A 27,569-nucleotide genomic window follows, 5' to 3' on the forward strand; every position below is an offset into this window, starting at 1 on the left:
TGCGGGGCTCATAAAAGTCTCTGGAGGCAAGGCAAACACAGCTGCTATTCCACTTTGGAGGCTTAGGCAGATGACATCCTTTAACGTCCAGAGTCACTTGACAATGGGTGCTGGAAATCATCCCAGTCATTAAGCGACACACACCTGTAATGGAATGGTTTTCTGGAGGTTATCAAGAGATGACTTTTAGGCCCAGTTGAAATACTAACTTTAGAATGGCAAAGTCTGGTTTCTAGAGGAACATGATCACAGAAAAAGTAAGTTCTAGTAGTGCTCATAGATTGCACCTGTGAAAAGCAATCTTGGGCTCCTTTTCAGTTGTGTGTTACCACTGTGCCATGAATATGTTACTAAAAATGAAGGGAAAGCAATCCCACTTTATTTGGTGGAGGATAGTATACCCGGTAGGGAGGGTGGGGGGAAGATGGTGAGACCTGTGAACGTAAGCATGTTGACTCATGAAAACTTATAATTTTAAAATGCGTAATTAGCACTTGCAGTCTACCTGATTTATTTTCAGGAGTGCAAATTCAAAAATGGTGTAGTGATGATTGATTGCATTTAAACTTGTTTTCATTTTTTTAGTTAAAAGCAGGATGCAGGTTTAAATAGGATCAGTGCAGAAAGAGTCCCTCAATGCTGAAGTGCACTTGGTGACCATGAGACAGAAATGGTTATCTGTATGACTAGTCACTTGCCCTCAGGTGTGTGGCCAGAAGGAGGCTGGGTAATGTCAGGAAAGAATTGTGTTTTAATTAGCATGAGCAACAAATAACACGGCATAATCCTAACCAGGTCAGTTCAGAAGTAAGTCCTATTTTGTTCAATGGGGTTTACTCTCAGGAAAGTGTGGTTAGGATTGCAGCCACACAGTTACTCAACATCTACTTAAACTGTAGAATGCAAAAGATAACTTTGAAACTAAAATTATTGCATTTTAAATACTTCGTTAATCAAAATTACAGCAGTTATGAATTTGTTCTGATGAGAAATGGTTACGGCAAATCATGATGGATCTAATATAGTTTTAAAATTTGAAAAATTAAAGGAGTTCTAAAATCAGGCATTTCATGATAGTGACCCTCAGTATTGCTCTTAATAATGGTCCCAAAATATTTTCAACAAAAGTTCACAAAGCAATTTACTGGGAAAATCAAGTAACTAGATGGCTCCCTGTCTCAAAAGGGCTCATAAAAAACTGCAGAAGAACACCAACATCAGCCACTAGAAAAGACACTGTGCTGGGATGAAGAGAGACAGTTATTCCTCCCCTGCTAAAGAGCACCACCACTTGAAGTAATACTTCTTTGCTCCATAAGCAGGATACAGGTGGAGCCTGTTTATCTGCAGATTTAACATTTGTGGATCTGACTCAGTGCACTTGCCCTGAACCTGCATTGAGGCAGACTTGGCTCCACATGAACCATCTGAATAGTACCAGAGCTGTACTCTGGTCACCTCTGGAGGGCTTTCTAAAGCCTTCAGAGGCCATGCATATCATCCTGTGGCCCCTGTGGGCTTCAGAATGACCAAAAAGGTCAAAAAACTTTCAATATCCGGAGGAAAAACTGGTAATGCCTAAGCTTATAATTTTCATTTGCTTATAGATGGCTTTGGGAGCATAATTGATAAAGCATGGGTTATAAAGTAGACTTGACTTTGAATTTAATAACTTATTTCCTCGTATATTATGTCAAGGTTATTTATTTATTTATTTATTTATTTATTTATTTATTTATTTTGAGCATCAATTCCACATTTTGTAATTAGAACAAAAGGAATCTATTTAGGGTGACCATATAGATAGATTCTTCAGTTTCCACAATACTCTTTTTTCCAAGTTCAAAAGACGTTGGCGCTCCTGCCAAAAGCACTAATCACTGACTGAAGACCCATTTTTCCCCAATATATTATGTCAGGGTAACAAACTATTTGCATATCTTGACTAGAGCTTTGATTCTTTTGTTAAAGTTTAGCCACCAATATTCTCATAGAAAAAAATCTTGTAAATTCTGTTTATATTTTTAAAAAGCTAACTTGCTTTAGCTTTTTTTCAAGGTGAGCTTTGTAAATCTGTTTAAGAATTGAGGTAGATGGGTGAAATCCATTGAAATATACAGAAAATTTTTAATAGAGCTGAATTATACCCTAAGAATTGAATGGTTGATTGATCATGAATGCATAGTATGTGGGGCAAATGTTCTGGGCAAAACCATGTTCTGGTGTGATGGGGATGGTGGGGGTATGCAAGAAGAAACTGAAGCACCTCATTGGAAGGGAAAGCTCTGTTTTGGAGATGCTTTCAGATATCTAAGTCAAAGGCATTGACGACTCAATGCTGGAAGCTTTCCCAGAGAAGAATTGGTACAGTTATTGATCAGTTTATCTATATCCTTTTTTTTCTTTAGTTGAACCTATTGTGAGCCTAACAAAGGGACCAAATACTTTAATAGATGGTGCCAATGAGACAGTTGCAGCCGTTTGCACAGCAGCCACTGGAAAGCCAGCAGCAGAAGTTATCTGGGAAGGTGGTCTTGGTGAAATGGAATCTACTTCAACATCGTATCCTAATGAAACTGTGACAATTGAGAGTCACTACAAGCTTGTTCCCACCAGGTTTGCTAGAGGACGACGTATAACTTGTGTTGTGCGGCATCCAGCTTTGGAAAAGGAGATAAGGCACTCTTATATGTTGGACATTCAGTGTAAGTAATTAACATATCCTTATCACCTCATAATCTCTTCCCCTCCAGAAAATATTTCAAATTACAACTTCTAGAATGTTCTTTGCGTATCAAATGTTGTAGTCTTTGCATATTACCAGATAACTCTGAAAGGTCTTTTGGATCATGTGCAGTTTGACCTGTGTGAAAGCAGAGTCTCTAAAATTTACTCCTAACCACCGCGATTTTAGCGTGTCACCCCCAGTCTGCGTAACCCCCCTGTGTGCGTCACCTGGTGCAGCCTGCACCCCCTAGCGACACCACTAGTGTCATCCGCAAACTTTCTCATATCACTGCTTATTCCAGGTCATCTGAAAAGCACAAGTTCTAAGACTGACCCTTGAGGTACACCAGTTTTCACTTCTCTCTAATGTGAACATTTACACCCACTCTCTTTCCTGGTCTTTTTTAGTTAGTTAACATATTTTTCTACCATTTTTCAGGTACTCAGAGCAGTGTACAACATAGAAATAAAATAAAATAGAAAAGATAAAACACTGAAATTAAAAAAATTAGGGGTGCAATCTTAGCCCCTTATGTCAATGCTTTCCAGCACTTGGCATATTGATGCCAGTGGAAAATGTGCTGCATCCTGCAGTTGGGTGTCACTCATGGACGCCTCCTCAAAGTAAGGGAATGTTTGTTCCCTTACCTCAGAGCTGCATTGCCCTTATATCAGTGCTGGAAAGCACTGACATAAGGGGTTAGGATTGCGCCTTAATTCTTAACACCTTTCATAACAATTCTTTCTAAGTGATAATCAACTCTTGGTCTGATTTGGTTTCTGAATGACTGAGACACTGCAGCAAGTATTTTGCTGGAATAAAAAAACAAGCAAAAAAACAAAATATAAGCCATCACTGAGGCTTGTTTCTACCTTCTGTATTTCACCCACTCAGCAATTTATCTAAGCACTAAATTCTACTATTAATATGAGAATTGTGAAAATAGTGCACACCCTTTTTATAAGGGGGAGTGAGCAAATGATGTGGAATATGTCTGCCAAAAAATGACTCCCTCCTTCCAGGGATGTAGGGAAGAATGATGTTTTCTCTAATTTGGAACCCACTGAAAAGCAAAGGGACTTAAATCATTTCCCACACTGGAAATCATAACTCTAGCCCTGATTCATCTAGTGATGAAATTGGCCTCTTCATTGGTAATTACCATGCCACATGAACAACTTGGTATAACTCTATTGTATGTTATCAATATGACTGTTTGCATTGCAAACTAGATGAATACTACTTGGAAATATAATCACTGTTGCCAGAGTTACAAGGACAAGTCAGTTATGTACCTTTTATTTTAAATAGGCAGTTGTGATATCCATTAATCTGTGGGTCTTGGTTGCAAAAACACCTGTCTTTTTTTAAAGACAGTACTTGGAAGTATTATGTAACTTATACTGTCATTGCCCCACCATCATTGTGAAATTGTCACTTTTATGCTGTTAGTTGTAATTATTTTTAAAGCCTGTTAGTGTAAAGTCCTTGGTAACATCTGAGCACAGTACTGTACACTCTTATAAACACAATTGTATTGATTGTGCAAGTTGACATTTAGTATACAAGGTGCAAAGAGTACCAAAGTCATTTTTAAAAGGCATACTTATTAAATTAAAAATAGGCAGACAGCAGCTAGAAAATTGGTCATCACATATGTTTGAGTTCTGCTCTTATACTCTGCTCCGGAAAGGACTAAAAAGTAGGATTTTTGCTAGATCAGGGTAAAAATGCATACCTAAATATTTACTTCATGTGCATTTCCCAATTTTGAAAAGTTTGATCCAAGACCTGGATCCAACAGTGAGATCTAAACATCTCCAGCAGTGCAGTCTGAAATAGAGGAGCAGGGAGGACTGAATTATCTGCTTTCTCCTATTGTTCCTGAATAGGTTCTGTGCGATTCTAGTAAGTGTGCATGCAAGCCCCAATGTTAACTTCTGTTGACGTCATGTGTTTTGCTTTATTGAGGATAGTGTAGCCTTAAAGTTAAAAGGGGAGGGACAGAAAGCACTTGATGGAAGAAGACCTGTTAGCATTATTTTTTTCATTCTCGAACCCTTTTGTGAGGTGTGTAGTAATGACCAGTAATTGCTTTTTCAATATTCTGATGCCATCCCAACAGAATTTACCTAAAGACTCCCATGAACCACATACCTTATTGTTCCATTTATGGTTAACGTACTGTAACTAGGATGACTTAGGTCCAGAAATGCCTTGAACAGATTACCTTTTGATAAGGACTGGACCCATTACATATAACAAAGTGGGTAGTTTCTGTTAACTTGTAAATCTTCTTGATGTTGCATAAAAATCAAGATGTTAATGATAAGAGATGTGTGTGTAAGTCTTCAGTTTTACATGGGTCATATTATTATTTATACACTGATTTTCAACAAAATAGTTTGCAAAGCAGTTCACATAGCAGAACATACCAATAAATGGTTCCCTGGCCCCTAAGGGCTCACAGTCTTAAAAGGGATGCAGAGGAAAAATTTCTTAGTTTATGTATTTTATCTTTGATGTATTTGGTTGTTAGCTGCCTTGGATGCCCATCGGGGAGAAAAGCAGGGTAAAAATCAAATGAATAAATAAGACTGGAAAAGATGTTGTGCTGGGATGAAGAGAGATAGTTGCTCTCTCCCTGCTAAATACAAGAGGACACAGCTTCGAAATGTTCCTCTTTGCCTAGTTATATAGATCAACAAGATGTTTTTGAATAAAAAGCAAAATAAAATCTCAAAAAGAGGAGCATGGCAACTACCGTATTCACAGGCGTATAACACGCATCTTCATTTTAAGAGGGAAATTTCAGGAAAAAAATAAGGGTAGCTCAGAACTTTTTTTTATTAATATTATTACCACATATAAGGTAAATAATGTAAAAGGACAGTAAAAGCAACTGTTTTAACAAAAGAAACTTGGATATTTTGTTTTTACAAAAGTTTACTCAGAAATCACTATCTGGGAAACCAAGAAACTCTTCATCTTCACTGCTATCTTCAAAATCGCAATGAACACTGCTGCTTTCACTGCTACTATCTTCATAAATCAGCTCTTCTTCTTCACCATCCAAAGCATTACTTATGCCACCTCACCTCAATCCCTCCCCCTCCCCTCCCCAAAGAAAGGGTCTCCACTTACCATATTCATCAGCTGCCAGCGGCTGTGATAATATGCGGCGGGCGCAGCGCTGACATCACGTCACGACGCTGTGCCGCCCCTAGGCACTATTGGGAACGGGATCCCTTAAAGAGACATCGCCGTATAACACGCATACATCATTTGCCCCCTATTTTCAGGGGGAAAAAGTGCGTGTTATACGCCGATAAATACGGTATATTCTTCCCCCGTTCCTGGTTATCTTGATAATATGCAAGGTAGTTCACATTACTTAAATGCTTGTTTGCTGTTGTATGTTCCAACAAATGTATATGTGATCTGTCATGCAAATAAAATGCACCTAACTGGAAAGCATCTGCTATCTACTTAACAGACTTTCCCTTACTAACTCCCTTTCTTGAAAGAAGCAAATAGAGAGAAAGTGAGATACAGGTAAGTTCAGTATTCCTCACCTACTGAGCTCTGGGAAAGGATGAGTTTGAGAAGGAAGCCTATTGAAATTTGACAGAGTCCAGAAAATCTTACTCTTGGTTGAGAATTTGAAAAGTTTTCTTTATTCTGTCTCTAATACTTACCATTATGTATGTTTGTAGATTCCCCCGAGGTTACAGTAACTGGGTATGATGGAAATTGGTATATTGGAAGAGAGCATGTTTTACTCAGGTGTAATGCTGATGCAAATCCTCTGCCAATGGAGTTTACTTGGAGTCGGTAAGTTCTTGTCTAAATAAATCTGTTTATTAATCATTTTGCACTCCCAAAACGGATGTTTTTTAAAAATTTAACAGGTTTTTAAAATCTCAGAATCTTCTAATCAAATTATTCATTCAGTCCTGTCCAACCTTTGGCGATTCCATGAGCCAGCTCTCTCCATGATTTCTGATCTTGTACAGCTTCTTTCAGTTGCTTTATATTTTGGCCAGTGTCAGAACATACTCTCTATTCTTTACCTAGCAGTCTGTAAACGCTAAGTTGTTATATTCATTACCTCAAGGTGTGGTAGCTATTTGTTTGTATAGTTTTTAAAAAAGGATTAGCCAAATTTAAGGAAGATAGCATAAGGTGACTGTTGGCTCACTGGAACATGCACGGCCAAAGGCAATATACTTCGTTTTAACAGATGCTTGAAACAAAAGAGTGACTGAGCCTTCAAGGAGCATCTGGCTAGTCACTGTGAGAGATGGAATGCTGGACTGGGAGCTGGATTTGTGGTCTAATGCATCAAGTTGGGTGTAAGAAGCTTACCGTATTTTTCGCTCCATAAGACGCACCTGACCATAAGACGCACCTAGTTTTTAGAGGAGGAAAACTTACTTTTAAAGTAAGCCTGCCCTCCCCCTGTGGCGCCTATGCAAATGAGGACCTTGCCCCCTTTGTTCTCCGCCTGCCCTCCCCCGTGGCGCCTGTGCAAATGAGGACCTTGCCCCCCCGGTGCGGACCTTGCCCCCAGTAACCCCTGCTAACTGGTTAAGAGTCACTTTTTCAAGTGGGTGCTCGTCTTTTATTTAGCAGGGGGAGAGTAACTGGCCCACCTCACCCCAGCAGTGTCTTTTCTAGTGGCTGTCTGCTGGTGTTGCATCTTTTTAGATTGTGAGCCCTTTTGGGACAGGGAGCCATTAGATATTTGATTTTCTCTGTAAACCGCTTTGTGAACTTTTTGTTGAAAAGCGGTATATGAATACTGTTGTTGTTGTTGTTAGTTGTTGTTGTTGCTGCTGCTGGTGAGTTGATCCATTCTAGAAAAGTAGACTCCTTAGTACTGTTTAAAACTGTTCTCTTGTATACAATCATGTCATCTATTATCTTCTCAGAATACCTCTAAACATTTTTTTATGCAGGTTGGATGGGCAGTGGCCTGAAGGTTTACAGCCTTTAAACAATACTCTACATTTCAACAGTCCCTTGACCTATAATTATACTGGAACTTATGTTTGTAAAGTGGCCAATTCTCTTGGTCAGAGAAGTGATCAAAAGACCATCTATATATTAGGTGAGTTATTGGCACTTTTTCCCCAGTCTTAGAATATAAACTTTTGCTGTTCTGTTAGAAATACTGTAATCATAATATAGGATTGGTTAGGTTTTAATTTTGTTAGCTAGAATGGTCTTTTCCAGTTTGCTTATACATTCAGTGAACGGAAATGTGTTCCGTGAAGGATGTTTCCTTAACATCAGCAAAAGTTAGGGTGCATCTGCCTGCAACACTAGCAGATGTAACGTTTGGGCTGTTGCATTAGCCAGAGCAACAGGATGTAGGATCAGCCTTAACACAACAGCATACACACTAGCAAATGGTGTGAAAAAGCAGAACTTTCGTTTTTTATAAAGATGGTTGTCATGAGTATCCAGACTCCACTGAAATCTCTCAAAGCAAGCTAGAACTGACTTCCCTTACTGCCAATAAAATTGCAGTTGAAACCAAAATTTGGAACTTTTAACACTAAGAAGCCATGCCCCAATACTTAACAATGATACAAAACACTAGCAATAGGCTTCCTTACTATAGTAAGGAAGCTGGTGTAGAATTGTAGCCAAGAGCAACAAATCAGAAGTTTGCTGATTTGAATTTTGCTTCTGCCATGAGCTTGTTGGTAGGCGTAAGCAAATGGTTTCTTCCTTTTTATCTACAATGCAGAGAGAGAATATATTATATAGTTTGTTTTAAGGAAAACAAGGTAACCTATATTAAGTTCTTTGAACAGTTTAAAGTGCTGTATAAGTGCTATAAAAGAATGTTGTCTTTTATAGTAGTACTAGTTGCATTCTGAGTATGCATAGTAAATGGGCTGTGAACGGACTTCTTCAGTTTTGTAGGCCACTAGGGGTTGTCCGTCATATCATTAAGCATGGTTTGCTCATACAATAGTTGATATCTAGCAATATCTGTTGTTGCTTTGGTGGCAGAAGAGAGGTAAGTGCCTCTTCGCCCCACTTTCTGTTGCAGGGTATGTTATAACAGCAAGCCTGGCTCTAGGAGTCCTAGAAAAGAGCACTTGAAGAAGTTAGGTGGAGTTTGGTTTTGCCAGAGTTTATATTCTGAGTCAAAGAATTGGAGAACATGGTCACATCTTTAAAAATAAGGTACAAAAAAATGACATAACCTTGTAATCAGATTTGTTACTCCACATGTATGGATAGTGTTTCTGTATTATAATGACTTTGAGAAGTGCACAGATGATTATGTAAGACTGGAAAAATTGCAGATACATCATAATATGACTGACTGTACTTCTGGTGTAGGGAAATAAAATCGTCAGGCATTCTTCCAAATGGGGATTACATTTTCATTTTAGACTTGTCTCTGTTCCTATAATATTTAATTCAGTTCAGTATGTAATGTCTATGATTGATAATTTCATAGATGAAATTAGATAAGAAACTAAAGTTATATGATTAGAACTCTGATAAGTATATAACGGTAATTTCTAAAGTCAACCTTTTCATAAGGTAAAATGCAATCTCATTCTCAGGCTTGAGATGTAATCTGAGTTTAAGGTTAACCTGTAGTTGTTTACAAAATAAATAACACTTTACTGAGCAGCAAGTCTCCTTGCAGGCATGTGACCTGTGAGACATTCTCTGTTAAACTGCCACTTTAATTTGATGTTAAAGCAAAATAAATACTATTCAGGGCTATTGCCAAAGTATGATATAAAGATAAGTCATGGGTTTTATGCTTGGCATCTTCCTGATAACATTTATGTTTAATTTTTTTCCTCTTCCTTCTCTCTTCACCCTCTTCAGTTCATTCAGGTTGATTATTTTCTTAGAATTTCTTATAGATAAAATGTTGACAAGCTACTCATTTAATTTAGAAAACAGCAAAGCTGTAAACCTTAATATTTCAAAAGACAGTGCAAGGTTGATATGATGTTCTAATGTACATGTTCAATAGTGTTCAGAGAGAAAAAAGCTTGAAAGAAACTTTTTAAAGGGAAAAACAACAGAAGCAAATTCAGAGGACTGTTAGTGAGTTGCACTGAAAATAATGAGGCTTTGTGGCACCCTGAATACTTAATGTTAATTGTGGCATATACTTTTGTGGACTGGAGCTTTTCAGGTGCAGGACAATGTTGTTCTTGATTCACAGGGTTTGTGTGTGTGAGAGAGATTTTTGACACTTGGAGAAGGAAAATAGGAAAGAATTGCAGGCCAAAATGGTAGTAGGTTTTCCTTTCCTTTTCCTCACTCTTTTTGGATTATCTGCTCAGGGGAAAGTTGCCTGTTTTCCCTTAAAGTTGCTCCAAAGCATCCAGTGCCACCTCATGTGCCATCATTGCCCCCTTTATAGCATCTGGTTATTGAATAATCTAGGGACGAAATAGGCTTAAAGTCTATTTAATGTGCCTCTAACTCTACCACTATCAAGATCAATCCAATTCTGCCTTGTTCAGCCTTGGAGCATTAAGACTCAAAATTCACTCTCTCTCTCTCCCTCGCCCCCAACCCTGTAATTTATGTCTGTCTGTCTGTCTGTCTGTCTGTCTCTCTCTCTCTCTCTCTCTCTCTCTCTCTCTCTCTCTGAATGTGTGTGTTGTGCTCTCTGTCGTGTGAAGGTTATATCCTCTGGTTACTTGGGCCCAAGGTGTGTTACAAGCCAAACGTGTATGGCTTGACTTGGGCAGCCTGCAAAACGTATGGATAGATAATAATGCTACCTGATATCATAGCTCGACATGAACTTATACCTGGTTACAGGGTGCCATTTTCAAGGCACCAGTGACAAGTATTCCCCAGACTTCTGTAATTCAGTGATAATTTTATCTGGAAAATAGCAGGGACTAAATGTTCTTAAACTATACAATGGGGAATAGTTGGCCTTTATTAACTTATAAATAGAACAGCATTACTTTAGATCAGTGGTTCTTAACTTTTTTTGTTGGGGTTCCCCTTCGAGAATATGATGAAAGCAATGAACCCCCTTCTCAGAAAAATGCACACATACACAAACATTTGTTATCACCTGGCTCATGAGCCCCTCGTCCAATCATGTATCCCTGTTTTTCTCTGATTTCTGTAGTAACTGTCTAGTTTCCAAAATTCTGTTTTCACCTTTAGATTCACAATGTACTTTATGCATACACAAATTTCATATTAATAAATCACCTGATAGAAGTGAATGATTGTCATATAGTGACATAGTCCTAACCAATTGTTATTAAAAAAGCTATTGAAGCATTTAACTCTGTAAGCAAGACATTACAAAATGAGCAAGGATCATAAAAGTTACTGTACTATAAATGAATTGCCCGAAATACAGTGAAATATAATCGTAGTTGAAATCTCATAAGTTGTATGTGTAAAAGCACTGAATTAAATGATTCTTCTAGATTTTGTCTTACCTGCTCAGTTAATGCCATCTTGAAAGAAATAGCCTAAATGATACACTAACACGTCACTAACAACTTTGTTCAGTTTTACAGTATTTCAAGTGACTACATCAGAGGTCTCCAAACATTTTGGCCAGAGGGCTACATGAAATATCTGGCGCAGTGCTGAGGGCCGGAAAAAAATTTAAATATAAAATTTAAATAAATTAGAGATGGAACTTGGATGAATGAATAAATGAATGAGTGGGCTTATTCACTCAGCCGCTCTGGCCCTCAGAACACCCTCCAGATGCAATCAGAGCACAGCTCTGGTCATATTCAGTCAAGTGGACCAGAGGCTTTCAGGGGACAAGAAGCTGGCCTTTGACCGGATAGAGGCTCGCTGTGGGCCACATCTGGCCCCTGGGCCAGGGTTTGGAGTCCCCTGGACTACATGGTAGTAATCTAGCTACTTAAAATAAGTTTAAAAAGAAATACTTTCAACTTCTGAAAGTCTCCTAATTTTTAACTTCTGCATTTCGAGACAGTCAGTACAATGGATGATTTTATTAATCTCAAATATGTAATATTAATCATGATTGCATATCTAGTAAAATCGTTCTTTAGACTTGCCTTATACCTTGGGTGTGCTTCATGGAATTGCCTCTCTTCCTTTGATTGGGAATTCCCTGTGCCATATTTCAAAAATGCTTATGAAACTCCCTTCAGCTTCAAAATGGATAGGGTGGATGGGGTGCTATTTGAAAAGCTTAAGCCTAAACCTCCCTTGGGTGCATTGAACTAATTACATGTTCCTCGTATTTGGGCCATTGGCTTACCATCCACATTCAACTGAGTTTCCAGTACCCAAATGTAAACTTCTGTTTGACTTGCAGAACCTTGCAGATCTGAACAATATTGATGCCCAGTAAAGGAAGTGTGTGCTACTCAAAGTGCATAACTTCAGCATCAATATTAAAAGCTCATAATGTACTACTAACTATTCCGAGAAATTGAGTATATGTTAAAATGAGAAACTTAGGCTGAAATCCTATACACTCCTCTCTGGAAGTAAGTCCTATTTCAGTGGGACTACTGAGTAAGCATGTATAGGAGTGCACTTAAATTTATTTGTTCCACCAGTTCTGTGGTGGTGTGTGTGGTAAAATCCTTGTTTGGGTTAAAATGTTTCTGAGTTTTCTTCTGTTTTCTTCATCTTCAGTAACAGTTTCAGAGGCATTAGAATACATTACAAACTCTTTAAGTACATTGATTTTTAAGCATTATGGCTAATACCTCAGCATAACATTGAATGGGCTAGAGAGGTTGAAATCATATCTGGCTAACTTTGGCATGCAACATATAGTTTTTCATTCTTTAGCAGTTGTTGAAATAAGCTTCCAGACTGCATGAAAGATAAATATTTCGTTCAGTTCATAACTCTGTGGAAAATAGGACAAGGTTGTACTTCTCAGCTGATGGGATTAATTCATGTTCTAAAACAGCATGGAAAGAGTTAGAGAATATTGTTAATGTGAACTTTTTAAATTCTTCAATAATCTGCCCAGAAGCTTTAAATCACTATTGATTTCAGCTTGTTTTTCTGGTAAAAGTAGTAAGCAATTATGGAATGGAGAATGAAAAACTATGTTGAAGTACACTTACTTACTCATCAACTGTGCTTTCTTATCCGCTCTTAACTGATGTAGTTTGCATTGACATTCTCTGCCTTTTCTCTGTCTTGTGTATCTCTTTGCTCTTTCATTAGATCCTCCTACTACTACCACCTCACCACCCACGATTCCATGGCTTCCTTCAACTGATGGCATCACAGGTTTAGCAACTCAGCCAAAACTAATGAATTTTCCAACCTCACCATGGCCAAGAATGCAGGAAGACAATTGGGGCACCATCATCGGTAGTGCAGTGGGCGGGGCTCTTTTCCTGATACTTGTGAGCATTTTGGTTGGTGCTATCTGGTATAGGAGAAGGAGGACGTTCCGCGGTGACTACTTCGCTAAGAACTACATTCCACCATCAGATATGCAAAAGGAGACTCAAATAGATACTCTCCAGGTAGATGATGTGGATTCTTACCCTGACAGTGTGAAAAAAGAAATAAAACATCCAGTGAACAGTGTCATAACTAAAGACTACTTGGCAGAACCTGAAAAAAAAGAGTGGAACAATATAGAACCTATTAACAGGTACCAGGAGAGGTATGAAAGACCAATGGATTACTATGAAGGCGGAACACTGAAAATGAAATACTTGGGTGACGATTGTTATGACGAAAACGAAGATGACTTAGTTTCACATGTTGATGGCTCTGTAATATCTCGAAAGGAGTGGTATGTGTAATGACCACTTTTACACTTTGACTATACATAAAGCTCCTTCATTAGCCGATCACTTTCAGATTGTTTATACTTTTTCTTGAGGAATAAGCTTTTTGAAGTTGATTTTCAAGCTTTTTATATTCTAACTTGACAGACGAAATGTAAAGACCTTGTTTAAATGTATTGAAGCTGCTTTATTTTTTTCAATGCTGTACTACTGTCTTTCACAAGATTTGAATTTTAATATAATACGTTATTTGGCCTACAGCACAAGTTAAGAACAAGTGCTGAGAAACCAAAAAGAGAGAAATTGTTATAAAAAGTTTGAAATGAAACAACTGTCTTTCCTTGTGACTACAGATTTCAGGATCAAGAATTATCTTTTTGGTCTGTAAACGCTAGTAAAAGGTGACATGAAATTGATTCAAATATAGAGCTGATCTAAGGCATGTTTTGTTTACAAAAGGTGGTTTTTATGATATAAAAAATTCTGATGGCACAGTTTTTTCAAAGCTTTATTTTTAGGTTTTCTGCACAGAATTGAATACCTCCTACATTTTTGAGCCTTGCCATAAGTAGATATTGTAGCGGGTGGTACCTTTACAGATGACTTGTTGCACTGAACCTGCTGCAATGAACTTTTCAATGAACAAAGTCTTGTAACTTAACAGGAACACTAAATTTTATTTTTACACTGCATTTTATTTCCAAGCACTGGAATATTAGATTCCAAACACTTTAGTTATATTTCCGGAAGAGTCCCTTGTGAAGGATTAAATATTCCTTCAATAAACAGTTCACCCTATCTACAGGAAAAAGTAATGTTCTGAAAATGTTCGGTTTCCCCAAGCTCTACAGAATGTTAATTAAGCAGGAAGCTAGACATGCATTCAGGTGGAACCCATATGCAACTTCTTTATTTTAGTGAAGATGCATTTTTCAGAAATAAACATTTAACTTTTTACAGAACTTGGTGGTATTACAAGAAATGTTTGGGCTGTATAAGAAGTGAAGAGCAACCTTGCCCATGATATTAACCTGCGTGTTGTAAGCATATGTCACTCTGAAAAACCATCCGTGTTGAGACGAAAGGATGAATAGTGTGTACAAGGCTCACAAAGGGTGTTATCTTAAACTGAAAAGATGTTTAGGTATTTGCATATATATCTCCTATGAAATTCATAGAATCATTAGGAAGAAATCTGGCACTATACAAAGAAACGGCTTTACTACTAAACTGTAGTTGAATAGATGAAAGAAACAAGTATTTGCAAGGAATTTGCTTTCTCTGAAGCTTATAGGAAATGGGACAACCTTACTGTTAACACCACATCAGGCATATAGGTTTAGGAGACATAATTGTGCAGAGAACAGTGTATCCAAAGGAACCCAACAGGTGTTGGCTTTAAGCATACTTGCTTTGAAGTAAGTTCCACTGAAATCATTGGAGTCTCCTGATTGAAACATGTTCAGAATTGGAAACACAATGTGTTTTCACCATTGGAGAAATTCAAATACTCTGCTTATGGAATATTGGAAAACCTGGCAGTATAATTGATGTACACACCAGACATGCTAACAACTATTTCCCTATATATCTTTTAAGTAATATGAAAACAATACAAAATGATCTACAGTATTTTAGAGCTTTTCAGTGAGCACGGTATCTGTATAAAGGTGCAGTTTTGACAGTACACTGTGACTTGGTGGTTATGTCTTCAAAAAATGTGACTGCAGTTTAGTATTTATAAATACATGAAACTGGTTTGCTACATATCTCTATCACATTGATAATTCAAGTGGTAACATTACTTGACCAAAGTCTTCAGTACACTAGGAAGTAAACATTAAACCATGCTTGCCTGTGAACTCAAATGAGTTTCTTTAAAAATTCTCAGGGTCTGCTTCATGACTTGCTGAAGAAAAATTACTTCAGTTGGCTTTGGAACAGGCCCTAAGTGAATAGCAGTTCTACTTTTTTGTTTTAAAAAAAAGATAGCTTGTGGTTTTAAGAACATCTCCAGCATAATCTATAGCGGCATACCTCTTGTAAGCCCTGCTAAAAGCTTTCTTGTAATACTCATAATCTAGAAGTGAGTACTTATAATGTGTTTATCATAAGTTTGTTAAAATTTATCAGAGTTTTACAGTTGAATATGAGAGGTTCCTAATAATAAGTTTAAGATGTTAAGTGTTGCAGTGTTTCTTACCTAATGTACGTTTGGTGTAAATACAACTGAATGTAAGTATGAATAGCTGTTGTGTTAAATAAATCTTTTGTTAAATTAATGTCTTGAACGCAGGTCCTATGCACAAATGTTTGAAAGGCATATAAAGAGATGTAAATTTTAAATTTATGTTGAGAAAGCAAATATAGATTTGAAAAAGAACACAGCTGAATATAAAAAAGTCTATCAAATTCAGTATTTCTATACCATTTATTTTTTGCGCATTTGAAATTTTCACAGATGGTCTCTTGGTCACTGTAGTTGATGTGTATTAAACTAAATTACAAATCACTCTTACAATGACTGCTTATAAAATCCAGGGTAGTTAAGGTGCAGAAAAGGCAGTAAGATTTCTATTTTTCAGTTTTACAGAGATGGGCCTGTTTTACTTGGTGAAGCAACCAAAAACTTTGGTCTGTCAGCCACAGGCGAATGTCCAGAAAGTGTCTGAAAACACAAGTCACAGACATTCATTTTGCTTTTGATTACTGCTTTATTGTTAAGATGTCAGAGTCCCCAAAATAATATAATCTACATTTAAATCTAAAATGGCTACACCAAGGTTTTTGAACGCTTTAGATATCGAAACGTGTTTTGAAATCTGCTGCTGTAGCCAGCAGTATGCCTTTAGTTAATGGAAAGGATATATAAGCATTTGTACTGCTTAATTACAATTAAGCAACATTAATTGAGCAACATTCTGCGCTTGTTTATCTCCTTGTTTTATCCTAAACTTGATTAGAACTTGGGATCGCAAAACAAGTTCATCTTTCCAGAACTTGGAAAAAGTAATAGCTTGCCTTGTAGGTGATCTAGAAAAAGGACTACTGTACTTGTGACATAAGTTGCAGCCTGTGTTCTAGTGACCTGGTAAATGTGACAGTGTAGTGTCAGGAACTTTGTCTCTAAAAGGAGACTAATGGATGCCAATTTAGTGCTATTGAGTAACTGCCATTTGAATTGCAAAGATTTAATTGCATAGGTAGTATTGTTCATTGAGTCATGAGGCAAATTCTCTTTCAAAATTAAAATACTGAAGAACTAATAGTGTATTTAAAAACTGTGTTTATCTTGAAGACCTGGTCAGCACTGCTAGTTTAAGTTTCAGAAATGAGTAAAAATGGGCTAAAAAAAACCAGTGGAGCGTGATAAGAGCTGTTTAAAACTAGTTGTGGAAGTGCGATTAGAAGCCACAAAAGTAGTATCTGTTTGCAACAAAAAGCAGCTAGCATGAAGGAGCCACATGTACACTTGTGCGATGATCACATACTTGTGAATGTATGTGTAGGAAAGCATGAGCGTTATTGCATGTGATAGTGTGACCATTATTTTCCTACACTTGAAGTCTTCCTGCAGGATATCCTTGTGCATGAAGCATTCTTTATTAGCTGCTTTGTGAGTTATTGTGGGGATTAATGGTTTGAGAGTCTTAAAGCAGTCATAAACGTCCTGATACTTATGCTTTAATAGCTTGTTTATTGCACATTAATGCCAACTCCTCCTCTGTAAGGCTCAGAACACCATACATGTCGGTCTCCTACAGTTGCTGTTTCCAGGATCAGGTTCAGCCATAGAATTGTATCGTGTGCCTTCAGTCCATTCATTCTCTTGCCTTTAAGTTGAACAGCTCAGTGGTAGCATTCTGCAGGCTGCAAATTACATTTGGTTTTGCAATAAAGCCCAAGTTCAGGGGTATGCTTATAAGAGGGACTGAACCCTTGGTTCTAATACAGTGGTTTCCAATCATTTTAGCACCCATTTTTTAACATGACACTCTATTGGGACCCACCTAGATTTACCAGACTTTTTTTTAAAAAAGGAGATCTAGAAAGAAATATTTTATTTCTAAGTAATAATGTATTGTATTGTATTGGCAACCTTCAGTCTCGGAAAGACTATGGTATCGCGCTCTGAAAGGTGGTTCTGCCACAGCGTCTAGTGTGGCTGAAAAGGCCAATCCGGGAGTGACAATCCCTTCCACACCGGGAGTAAGTGCAGTCTGTCCCTGGTCTGTCTCCCTGGCTGTGGGCCTTCCTTCTTTGCCTCTTAGCCTCAGACTGTTGGCAAAGTGTCTCTTCAAACTGGGAAAGGCCATGCTGCACAGCCTGCCTCCAAGCGGGCCGCTCAGAGGCCAGGGTTTCCCACTTGTTGAGGTCCATCCCTAAGGCCTTCAGATCCCTCTTGCAGATGTCCTTGTATCACAGCTGTGGTCTACCTGTAGGGCGCTTTCCTTGCACGAGTTCTCCATAGAGGAGATCCTTTGGGATCCGGCCGTCATCCATTCTCACAACATGACCGAGCCAACGCAGGCGTCTCTGTTTCAGCAGTGCATACATGCTAGGGATTCCAGACGTTCCAGGACTGTGTTGTTAGGAACTTTGTCCTGCCAGGTGATGCCGAGAATGCGCCGGAGGCAGCGCATGTGGAAAGCGTTCCGTTTCCTCTCCTGTTGTGAGCGGAGAGTCCATGACTCGCTGCAGTACAGAAGTGTACTCAGGATGCAAGCTCTGTAGACCTGGATCTTGGTATGTTCCGTCAGCTTCTTGTTGGACCAGACTCTCTTTGTGAGTGTGGAAAACGTGGTAGCTGCTTTACCGATGCGTTTAGAAATTTCTATTTCTAAGTAATAATAACCAGAAAAAAAGACCCTGAAACACTTATCTCCATATATTTGTTCAAGTTTGCAAACTGCAGGAGCTGAGCTCCTCACACAGTAATTAGCAGCTACAGTATCTGATTTTTGAATAGCTTTGGGGCTTGAGGCAATTAGTTATCTGATTTTTCCATCACCATTTGGTGACCCATCAAAATCAGGTGGCAACCTACCAGTGGGTCCTGACCCACAGTTTGAAAACCACTATTCTAATAGATCAGATGGGACAGACATCGAGCAATATGGATCAGATATGGGCAGACCATATTCATAACAGTGAAAAATGCTGGGGATCTTTTTGGAGAAACTGAAATTGTATAATACTTTAGCAAGATTAAAACTTAGTTAGCCAAGACATTTTCTCTGAAAACAATTGGCTGCAAAATTAGTCTGTGCTACCCTTTTCTACTGCTTTGATGGTCATATCTAGTTTGTCCCTTGTGTGGTATTTTCCCTTACAAAATATAGCCATGGATATTGCAAGCAAAAGTGGATGATGTGGTTGAGGTAGAGGGGTTGACCAACTCCTTATTGTGTGGGTTTTTGGCCAAAAATTACCCACTTCCAGTCTCTACTTGCCCTGGAGATAGAAAAGTAGATCTTTCCCCCTGCAGCGCAAAAAGCAGTTTTATATGGGGCAGTATTAGACCACCACAAAAAAAAATCCACCATCTGGTAGGGAAAAGGATAAGAAGCTCTCTATCCTATCTTCTTGCTTTGAATTGGGTCCTCTGTTGCTACATTTTTTTTTTTTTAAATACATACTTTTTAAAAATACCTTACCTACAAATGATAATGTATGCTTAGACATTTTATTGACTATCAGGATTGGGGTCTTGTGTACAATTCCTCAAAGATTTAAATCTCCATTTTTTTCAAATACATTGTTAGCAGAACTCCTCCTCTGTCACCTAAGGGCCAAACTGCCATTATTGTAAATCCAGTGTGATCTGATGGGTTTTTGTTTCTCTTATAATTACTACATATGGTGGGGAATGTGAAGAATCCATGGTGGGATTACAGCAATTTAGTACTCTGCCCTTCCAGTCATGATTTTTTTGGGAGGGAGGGAAGGTTTGCTCACAAATCATTCATTGTAATGGAACAAAAAACATCCATCAAAAGCAGTGGCAGGCTTTTTATCTCCAATAAGATACCGGTGGGGGAGGGAACTGAGATCAGAATTTCATTGGTGGCAAGTACTAAACCTTCACTACCCTGTAGCATGGCTTCACCACATTTTGCAGTTGCTTTATGCACTTTTTATTAAAGAAACAAAAATGCACAGCATGTACTTTTTGCCTTAGGAGCTCAAAGCATGTGGCATGGTTCTATTTCAGTGTAGTAGTTAGTAGTGTACTGATTTAAAATATTGTTAGGTTGGAGAGACCTAAGAATATTCTAGTGAGTGCACTGCTAACTGCTTCAAGTAGTTCTGAAAGAAATATGCAGAGTTCCAAGAGATTGGGGTCATAATGTGTATCTACAGGTACCTAGTTCTATGTGACAAGGGAATTTTCTTATGGACCAGCCACTGTGTTTTCGTTGTGCCATGATGAAATACTGAAAATTGCAACCATCTCTGTTGTACTTGGCGCCCATCCTGTTTTTGTAATTGTAATTGACAAATGTGGCAAACCTTCAAATATTTTCCGAAAGGTAGCTTGATATATTTTATGGAAAAATAAAACTGGCTTTCTATGAAAACTAACTTGCACAGAAATCTGAAATAGAAAAACTAGATCAGTGTGTGGAATCTAATGCTTTTTCTCAGGGCTTTAGTATAAGTAAAAATTACTTGGTGAATATAACTTAAGCACCTTGTGCTTTTGCTTTCTTATGGTTTTAGGTATTTCCCAAACCAACTGACTTCATGTTTGTATGTCCTGCTGATGAATCTTCAAAAGAAAAATTTAAATAGTTCTCACTTGTAGATAAGAAAATGCAAAGCTTTACGTATGCTAAAAAATTTCCAGGAATTGTTAAATCCAAATGTCTCAAACATTGACTGTCTTGTGGGCTGGGAATTGAAAAGCATCTTGTCAATATATTTTGCCTTTTAGTGTTCATCTTTTAAAACCTTCAAATAATGTATGTGCCTCTTGGCGTCTGTTCTTGAGTTGTATGTAGCTGTTGATGATTCATATGGACTGTAAATAGTAAATTGTAGAATCTGTACAAAATATTTAATATATTCTCAAAGGCAGCCAGCCAGATTTCTTTTTTCAGAATTTGAGAGGAGTTTTGATAAAGTGACATTGCTTGAAAAATCATAATTCCAGCTACATTACATTTCAGATGTTCCATTTAAGCAGTCATCATCAGTAGCTGTAGCTGGGGCGGTAATAGGAGCAGTACTTGCACTCTTTATCATTACCATCTTTGTGACAGTACTACTGACTCCTAGAAAGAAAAGACCTTCTTACCTGGATAAAGTGTAAGTCTTGCTTTGAAACTTTATGTCCTTGCTTTGTAAACGTGCAAAACATTTTTCTGGTGTGTGCTACTTTTTTTCTCTGGAGCTTTGCTTACTTATGTATGGTGAGACACAGTCCCCTAAAATGTTAATATAAATATCAATACTTTAAATATGTACACTTAACCTAAAGCCCTTGCCTTGACAGTAGGTCAAGGGATATTTCTCTGTTGCAGCATTAGCTATGAAATCTACCCATTTTATGTATAGTTCAGCTTTCATATTTTGATTTAAAATATTGGCTTTTGTACACTAGATATTGAATGACTAGATACACACCAAAAATGCAGTTGTGCTTCCTTTGATTCTTTAATAGTCTCTTCCTGACTTTTCTGAGGTCCTGATGTGATTATATTAATCACACTGTTCAGATCTCTGTATAGTAGTGTAAATAGCAGCTATGGACCACTGGCAGCTATTTATTTTAATCGCATTGTGAATTAATGTTATCCACTTCAGTTCTGAATCGATAATCTTGTTTTGTGTGAACCTTATTTCTATATATGTACAGATTTTATCCCTCATATGGATTAGTTAACTGCCTGTTGAAATACTACTCTTAAATATGAATTGATTAATTATCTTGTAAAGCGGTTGTGTAGATAGACTCCGCTTTCATAGCTCTAGTTTCACATAAGAACCAGCTACATATAGTGATGTTTCCGAGTGACCATAGGAACTAGCAGATCCAGCAGCAAGTACTGTAGATACTCACCTATGAGGTGAGAAATTTATGTTAATAAAGTGTAAATAATTTCTTCGCCTTATCTGCAAGGTCACTCAGGGGTCAGCTGCAGAGATAATGACAGGGCAATCAATCTCTATGGTGATCAGGCTTCAAGGCAAAACTGCAGCCAAAATTAGCCTTTTTATTCTCCTGAGAACAAAAGCAAACCAGGGCTCAAGTCTTCCATTTAAATCAAGCAAGCCTCCTTCTCTAGCAGATGCTTCTGCAGCCTTGTTCCATTTTGAAAATGTTTGGCAGAGATCTGGTTTTTTTAAACACTAGGATGTAAATCTCATTTCCATTTGAAAGTCTAAGGCTACAATTCAGTACACCATTAAAGAATAACACCCATGGAAAGCAATGGAGTCTACTTCTGAGTAAATAGGGTAGCAACTATGTATAGCTGCACTTGCTCATTTTCATTTCTTGTTGCTTGTCTCTCCATTGTGAATTGAACTGCACACTCCCAGTTATGTGTTATAAGTTGTATGTTATGTCCTGAACCTCTGACTTAATACACCAGGATCCTTAAAGGATTCTATTAATGGTTCTACTGGTATGTTGTTTACAGTGCACTTACCCTGATAGTGTTTACAGAAAGGTTGTGAAGACCAGAATTTAAAAAGTTAATGAATAGAAATATATCTTATGATCTCTCTCTTTACTGAGAGACTGTACAGTTCTTATGTAACAATTACTGATAGGTTATTTTTTAGAATCTGGCCTCAAGTAAAATCAGACAAAACTATAGTCAGACACCCCCTAAGTTTAATCCCTGACCTATCTGAGGATCATAGAAAATTCCTTGATTTTTGCTTAAAACCTGCCCTAGACTTAGCTCTGAGATTGTCTTATGCTCGATTGCCTGCGGTATGTCCTCTTATATTCCAGCCCTCAGCAGTGTTAGCTTATCCACAGAGAACAGAGGATGAGCAAGTGCATGGGATGGAAGCACTGGGAGGAGTGGAAGGAGGGTTTTAAACAGATGGCTATAGCAGCTCATGGAAGAATGCTAGCTGCTACAGTTACTCAGAGGCTGCTGACCCTATGAACTTGTTAAGTGGTTTGAGACAACAGGAGCAGGGCTTATGAAAAGTCTGAGTTATTTAAAGTTTGGAAATTAAGCCTGGTGCTATTTTCTGATGTGAAGGGCAAATGGCATTTCCTTACATTTCTCAGATCTTTCCACGTGTCATGTGCTGAAGGTTTTGGCTGATACTTTATGTCCAAGTTTAAAGCAATATTTTATACCATTTGATGTGTCTTCAGCATGGAATATTTGTCAGTGTGAAATTGCCTACTGAATGACTGGACCTGTAAAACAAGTAAATTCAAATAATGCGGTGATGATTCAACAGGTTAAACTGTAATTTTCCTAATACAGGATTGATCTTCCACCAACACATAAGCCTCCCACATTGTATGAAGAAAGAGCTCTCTCCCTGTCTCAGAAAGAAATAATTCTTCCGGTAAGTTTCTGATCAAAATTATTCCTTCAAAAGCAGATACGCCTACAAAATGTTGTATCTCAATGTACAAGTACCTAAGTATACTTTTTGTAAAGAAGTTTCCCCCCACTCTGTTTACTAAGGGTCTTCAGCAGTTAAAAACAATAAAATGGTATAAAATAAACCAGTGTAAACACTAAACTTGAATTGCATTTAAAATGTCCAATTCATTATGAACTTAACAGAACTTTAAATCTGTTAAATTCTGCAGGGCAGACTATGATACATCTTAGAAAATGTGCAAATTGGGGGGGCTATCAAAGAAGTGGCAGTGAAATGTTAATAACTTTCTGGACAGAATGGGGACTCTAAGCAAGGCACCTTATCTTGCTGTTTTAGTCACCTTCTCATGTTGTGTGTAGCATATGCATTCACTAATTGAATTCCAAAAACATTTTCCAATAGCATGCTTTTTGTATTACTGGTACTTATTTATTTTATTTGTAATTCACCTTTCTCCCCAAAGGGCACTCAAGGCGGCTAACAACAATAATACATAATATATAAAAAATGATAAAATATAGCTGGAGCAGAGATAAACCCTGAAAAAAATGTCCCAAGTACCTTATCATTGAACCAATTTTGAGTTGGTTAATGCTTTCTTGTGTTAAGGAGCTTGGTTTGGGTTTAAGACAACCAAGAGGAGATTTTTTTGAGTTATTTATTTTGGTTCACTGGGTGGGGGGAGGCGAAATCTGACTGAATGGGTTTGGGGGTTTCCTTTGACTCCTTGAATTTATCAGCTTTATGTATTTTGTAAATTTTCTCCCCCAGAAAGAACACTTCTCTATGCAAAGTCAATACAGAGATAAGGATGTTGGAAATCTGCACCACAAAGTATGTAATGTTCTTTATTATTCTTAATAGAAAAGCTTCTCAAGTTCTCCTTTAAACTATGTTGGGGAAGAAAGTATGTTTTGGGATTGAAGGGTATTTTTAATGTGCAAACACTAAAGTGGAGGGCACCTGCATAAGTTGTTTCTGAAATAGTCTGTTCTTGCTGAAGAACAAGAGCAACCAGAGCAGACTGCAAGTCATTAATTCTACTCTAGTGGAACAGACTTATGGGAACCTGCTTGTCTTTATCTTTTAAATGTAGTAGAGAGCTCATTCTCCAGTGGAGGAAGGGTGCATCCCTTAGTGTTTGCCCTTGTGTTGCTCAGCAGGGTCTAATCAAGTCATATGACCTCCTCCACACAGAGAGCTCTCATTTCCCAGTTCAGCCTTGCCTCACTGGCAAGAGGGCGCAAGTCACTTTGCTCCCTCGTTTTGAGGGGCTGTTTCACTCTTTTTTCACTGAAGTAAACTGTTTTTCTACTTTCCTCCTCCGCGATGCTTTTAAATCTGTCATGGACGCAGAGTGAACAGTACCTGTGCAAAAGAAACAAACACCAAAATTGTTTGGTAAGCTTTATTCTTTACCACAGAAAGCTTTGGACACTCTTCAAATTTCCAAAGTAGATGCATCGGTGGCTGCTTTATCATCTCATGCCATCATTCCTTCTGAGGGGGAACAGGGTCCTAAAGACCCATGCAATAAGAGAGTTGAAGTGACACTTAAAAGAGTGTTTGAAAACTCCTCATTTGTGCTCAGGGCTAGTGCTGCCAATGCTAATGCGCAGGGCTACTTATTATGGGGCAGAAAAACTAGCTGGTGCTGACTCTTCTCTCCCTAAGCCTGGGACAGATACTTTAAAGAAGCTAGCTCTATCAACATTCTTGGCTGATGCGTCCCTTGATGCACTTCAAATCAGTGCACGTTCCGTGACCTCTTCCCTAATTGCCATGCACAATATCTGACTTAGGCACTGGGACGAAAATGCAGCATCCCAAGCCAGACTTGCAGCCCTGCCCTTTATGAGCAATAAACTCTTTGGCGAAGTTCTTGATCCTGTTTCAGTCAAAAACAAGGATAATAGGAAAATATTGCCTACTAATCGCAAAGAGAATGTTAACACTCAGCATCAGTCTTCTGAGGCCAAGGATGGTCTTTTCGCCCCAAAGGACAACCTGAATTAGAGCTCAGTTGAGCAAATTTATATTGCACAGCAAAGTCCTCCAACTTTCCATCTTCCAGCCACTCCTCTAAACAGAACAAGGGCAGAACTACCTGATGCCATGGCGCTCAAAGAGCCAGTGCTGGTGGGGGCAATCTCCTCAAGTTTGCACACTGGCGGCCCTCTGTGTACTCCGATGTGTGTACTCTGAAGTCTACTCGGTATTCTTCCTTGTTTAAAAAACAGCTTTTCTGGATCTCAAGTGGTTAAACTGTTTCATAGTCTACCACAGATTCCACAGGAAAAATATCAAATCAGTTCTGGCTTCCCTGGAGAAGGCAGATTTCCTCTGTTCCATAGACCTTTCAGAGGCTTACCTCCATATTTAACTAGGAGGGCCCACAAGCATGATCTCAGATTTTGTTGCACTGGCATCACTTTCAATACAGAGCACTCACACTCAGGTTGACATAATTCCCCAGGGTCTTCACCAGGATCTTGGTGACAGTTGTGGCTCATCTGTGCCAACAGGGGATCTTTGTTTACCCCTGCCTGGACAATTTTCTATTCAGGGTCAAGTCTTGAACAATGTCCTGACCATGATTAAATCCCTGGAATTCCTGGGATATGTGATCACCCGTACAAAGAGTTCCCTTGTTCCTTCCTAGACTCTGGAACACCTCAGGGTTCTCATCAATACAAGATCCTTTTAGGCAGTACCATTTCAGGAGTTTTGTGTAAAGCTAAAGGGACTCCTGAAATTAGTTCTCACATCCAGCTCCTTGGATGTGCTGCAATTATCCAGGCTACTAGGAATACTACTCTGTTTCCAGGACCTAGTAACTTGGACTCAGTTTCACACAAGGTGGCTTTAAAAAGTCCTCCATCCCTTTCAACCACAAATAGAGAGCTGGGTTCACTTACACATCAGAATTCCCCTGCTTCTCCCCTGCTTCCACGGATGGTTGCAGAAGGAATGACTCATGAAAGGGGTGAGTGTGGAGGTTCCACACAGAACCATCACAGCCAGCTTATTAGGATGGGGTGCACACACTGTGGGTCTTTTCACTCAGGGCAAGTGGACACCCCAGGAGGCTCTACAGAGCATAAACCTAGAATGGAAAGCCATTCACCTAGCTCTCAGAGTTTTCCACAGCTCCCTACAAGATAAACAAGATAAACCATAAACTTGGCAAAACAATGTATCAGCCAAAGCTTTTAAATCACCAAGGAGGCACCAAGGCCCGAGGCCTAGCTCTAGAAGCCTCACTCCTTTTTCTCTAGGCCGAGATGAAGTTACTCTCCTGATAAGCAGAATACCTAGCAGGAGTCCAGTACCCTGACACGCTCCAGAGGCTCAGGGAGGCGGAGGTTTTTAACCCCAGGCTTTCAAAGATATGACTCTTCACCTGAGCACTCCAGACCTGGTTCAGTTCACATCAAGTGACAGTGCCCAACTTTATCTTTTTCAAGGTATCAGCAGTAGGGTGCAGAAGCATGGATTATCTAAACACTGAATGGCCCATTCTGTATGCCTTCTCCTCCCCTTTTCTGCTTCTCCCTCTGGTTCTCAAAGTCATCTCTCTACTACATGCACAAGTCATTCTAGTAGCACAGAGGTGGCCAAGGGGACCCTGGTTCTCAGATTTCCTCAAGTTATCCATTAGAGATCCTTGGAAATTTCCTCCCCATCAAGATCTCCTCTCCCAGGGGCCCCTCATTTAGCCAAAACCTATGCAGTTCCACCTGACTGTGTGGAGTTTGACAGGGTAGGACTAGCTCATCTTGGCTACTCTTGCTTCCTGCCTTAATAGCATCTAGGCACCATTCCACTTACAAAAGTTATGATATCTGGAAAATATTTAGACACTGGTACCTCTACATGGCTTTTTCACCATCCAATCCCAGTGTGCCCACAGTCTTGGACTTCTTATAAGATGGCTTGGACAAGGGCCTGCGGACTAACTCCACAGACAGGTTGCAGCCTTTCAGGGCATCTTAGGAATGGATCTATTGAGTAGCCTATCAGGGCTCCATAGGAGCGGGTCTAGGAACTAAAATATTTCATCTCCCCATGTTAACCACACATTAAGAGATTCCTGAGAGGCAATAACTCTTCTGAATCCTCCTCCTGTCAAGAGAATTCCTACTGGGACTTTAACAGGGTTTTGCAGATTCTCACTGCCCCACGTTGCAAACCCCTGGCCAAAACTCCTATAAGAGAAATCATTTTTGAAGTTGCTTTTCTGGTCAAAATCACTTCTGCTCTCAGAGTTTCAGAATTGGCTGCCCTATCCGTGTGACCTTTGTGTGTTCCATAAAGAAAAGGTAATGCTATGTAATAACCGCACTTATTCCCGAACGCTTTATCTCATAGAGAGCAGGAAATCAGTCTTCCCTTCTTTTGCAACAATCAACCCATCAACGAGAGAAAATCTGGCACATGTTGGATGTGAGAAGAGCACTCCATTTTTATATATA

The 27,569-nt window shown here is 38.7% G+C and overlaps 1 protein-coding gene across 1 annotated transcript in view; it reads left to right on the top strand.

Moving 5' to 3' along the window:
* NECTIN3 (nectin cell adhesion molecule 3) overlaps positions 1-27,569 on the top strand; it is a 60,189-nt gene that overhangs the window by 28,212 nt on the left and 4,408 nt on the right. The window contains exons 3-8 of the mRNA XM_066621271.1: positions 2,409-2,705; positions 6,445-6,562; positions 7,690-7,841; positions 20,679-20,817; positions 22,968-23,052; positions 23,866-23,928. Of these exons, the coding sequence (XP_066477368.1) occupies positions 2,409-2,705; positions 6,445-6,562; positions 7,690-7,841; positions 20,679-20,817; positions 22,968-23,052; positions 23,866-23,928 (854 nt within the window). The remainder of the gene's footprint in view (positions 1-2,408; positions 2,706-6,444; positions 6,563-7,689; positions 7,842-20,678; positions 20,818-22,967; positions 23,053-23,865; positions 23,929-27,569) is intronic.

The sequence above is a fragment of the Tiliqua scincoides genome, chromosome 3 (assembly GCF_035046505.1).
Source record: "Tiliqua scincoides isolate rTilSci1 chromosome 3, rTilSci1.hap2, whole genome shotgun sequence".
Classification (NCBI taxonomy): domain Eukaryota; kingdom Metazoa; phylum Chordata; class Lepidosauria; order Squamata; family Scincidae; genus Tiliqua; species Tiliqua scincoides.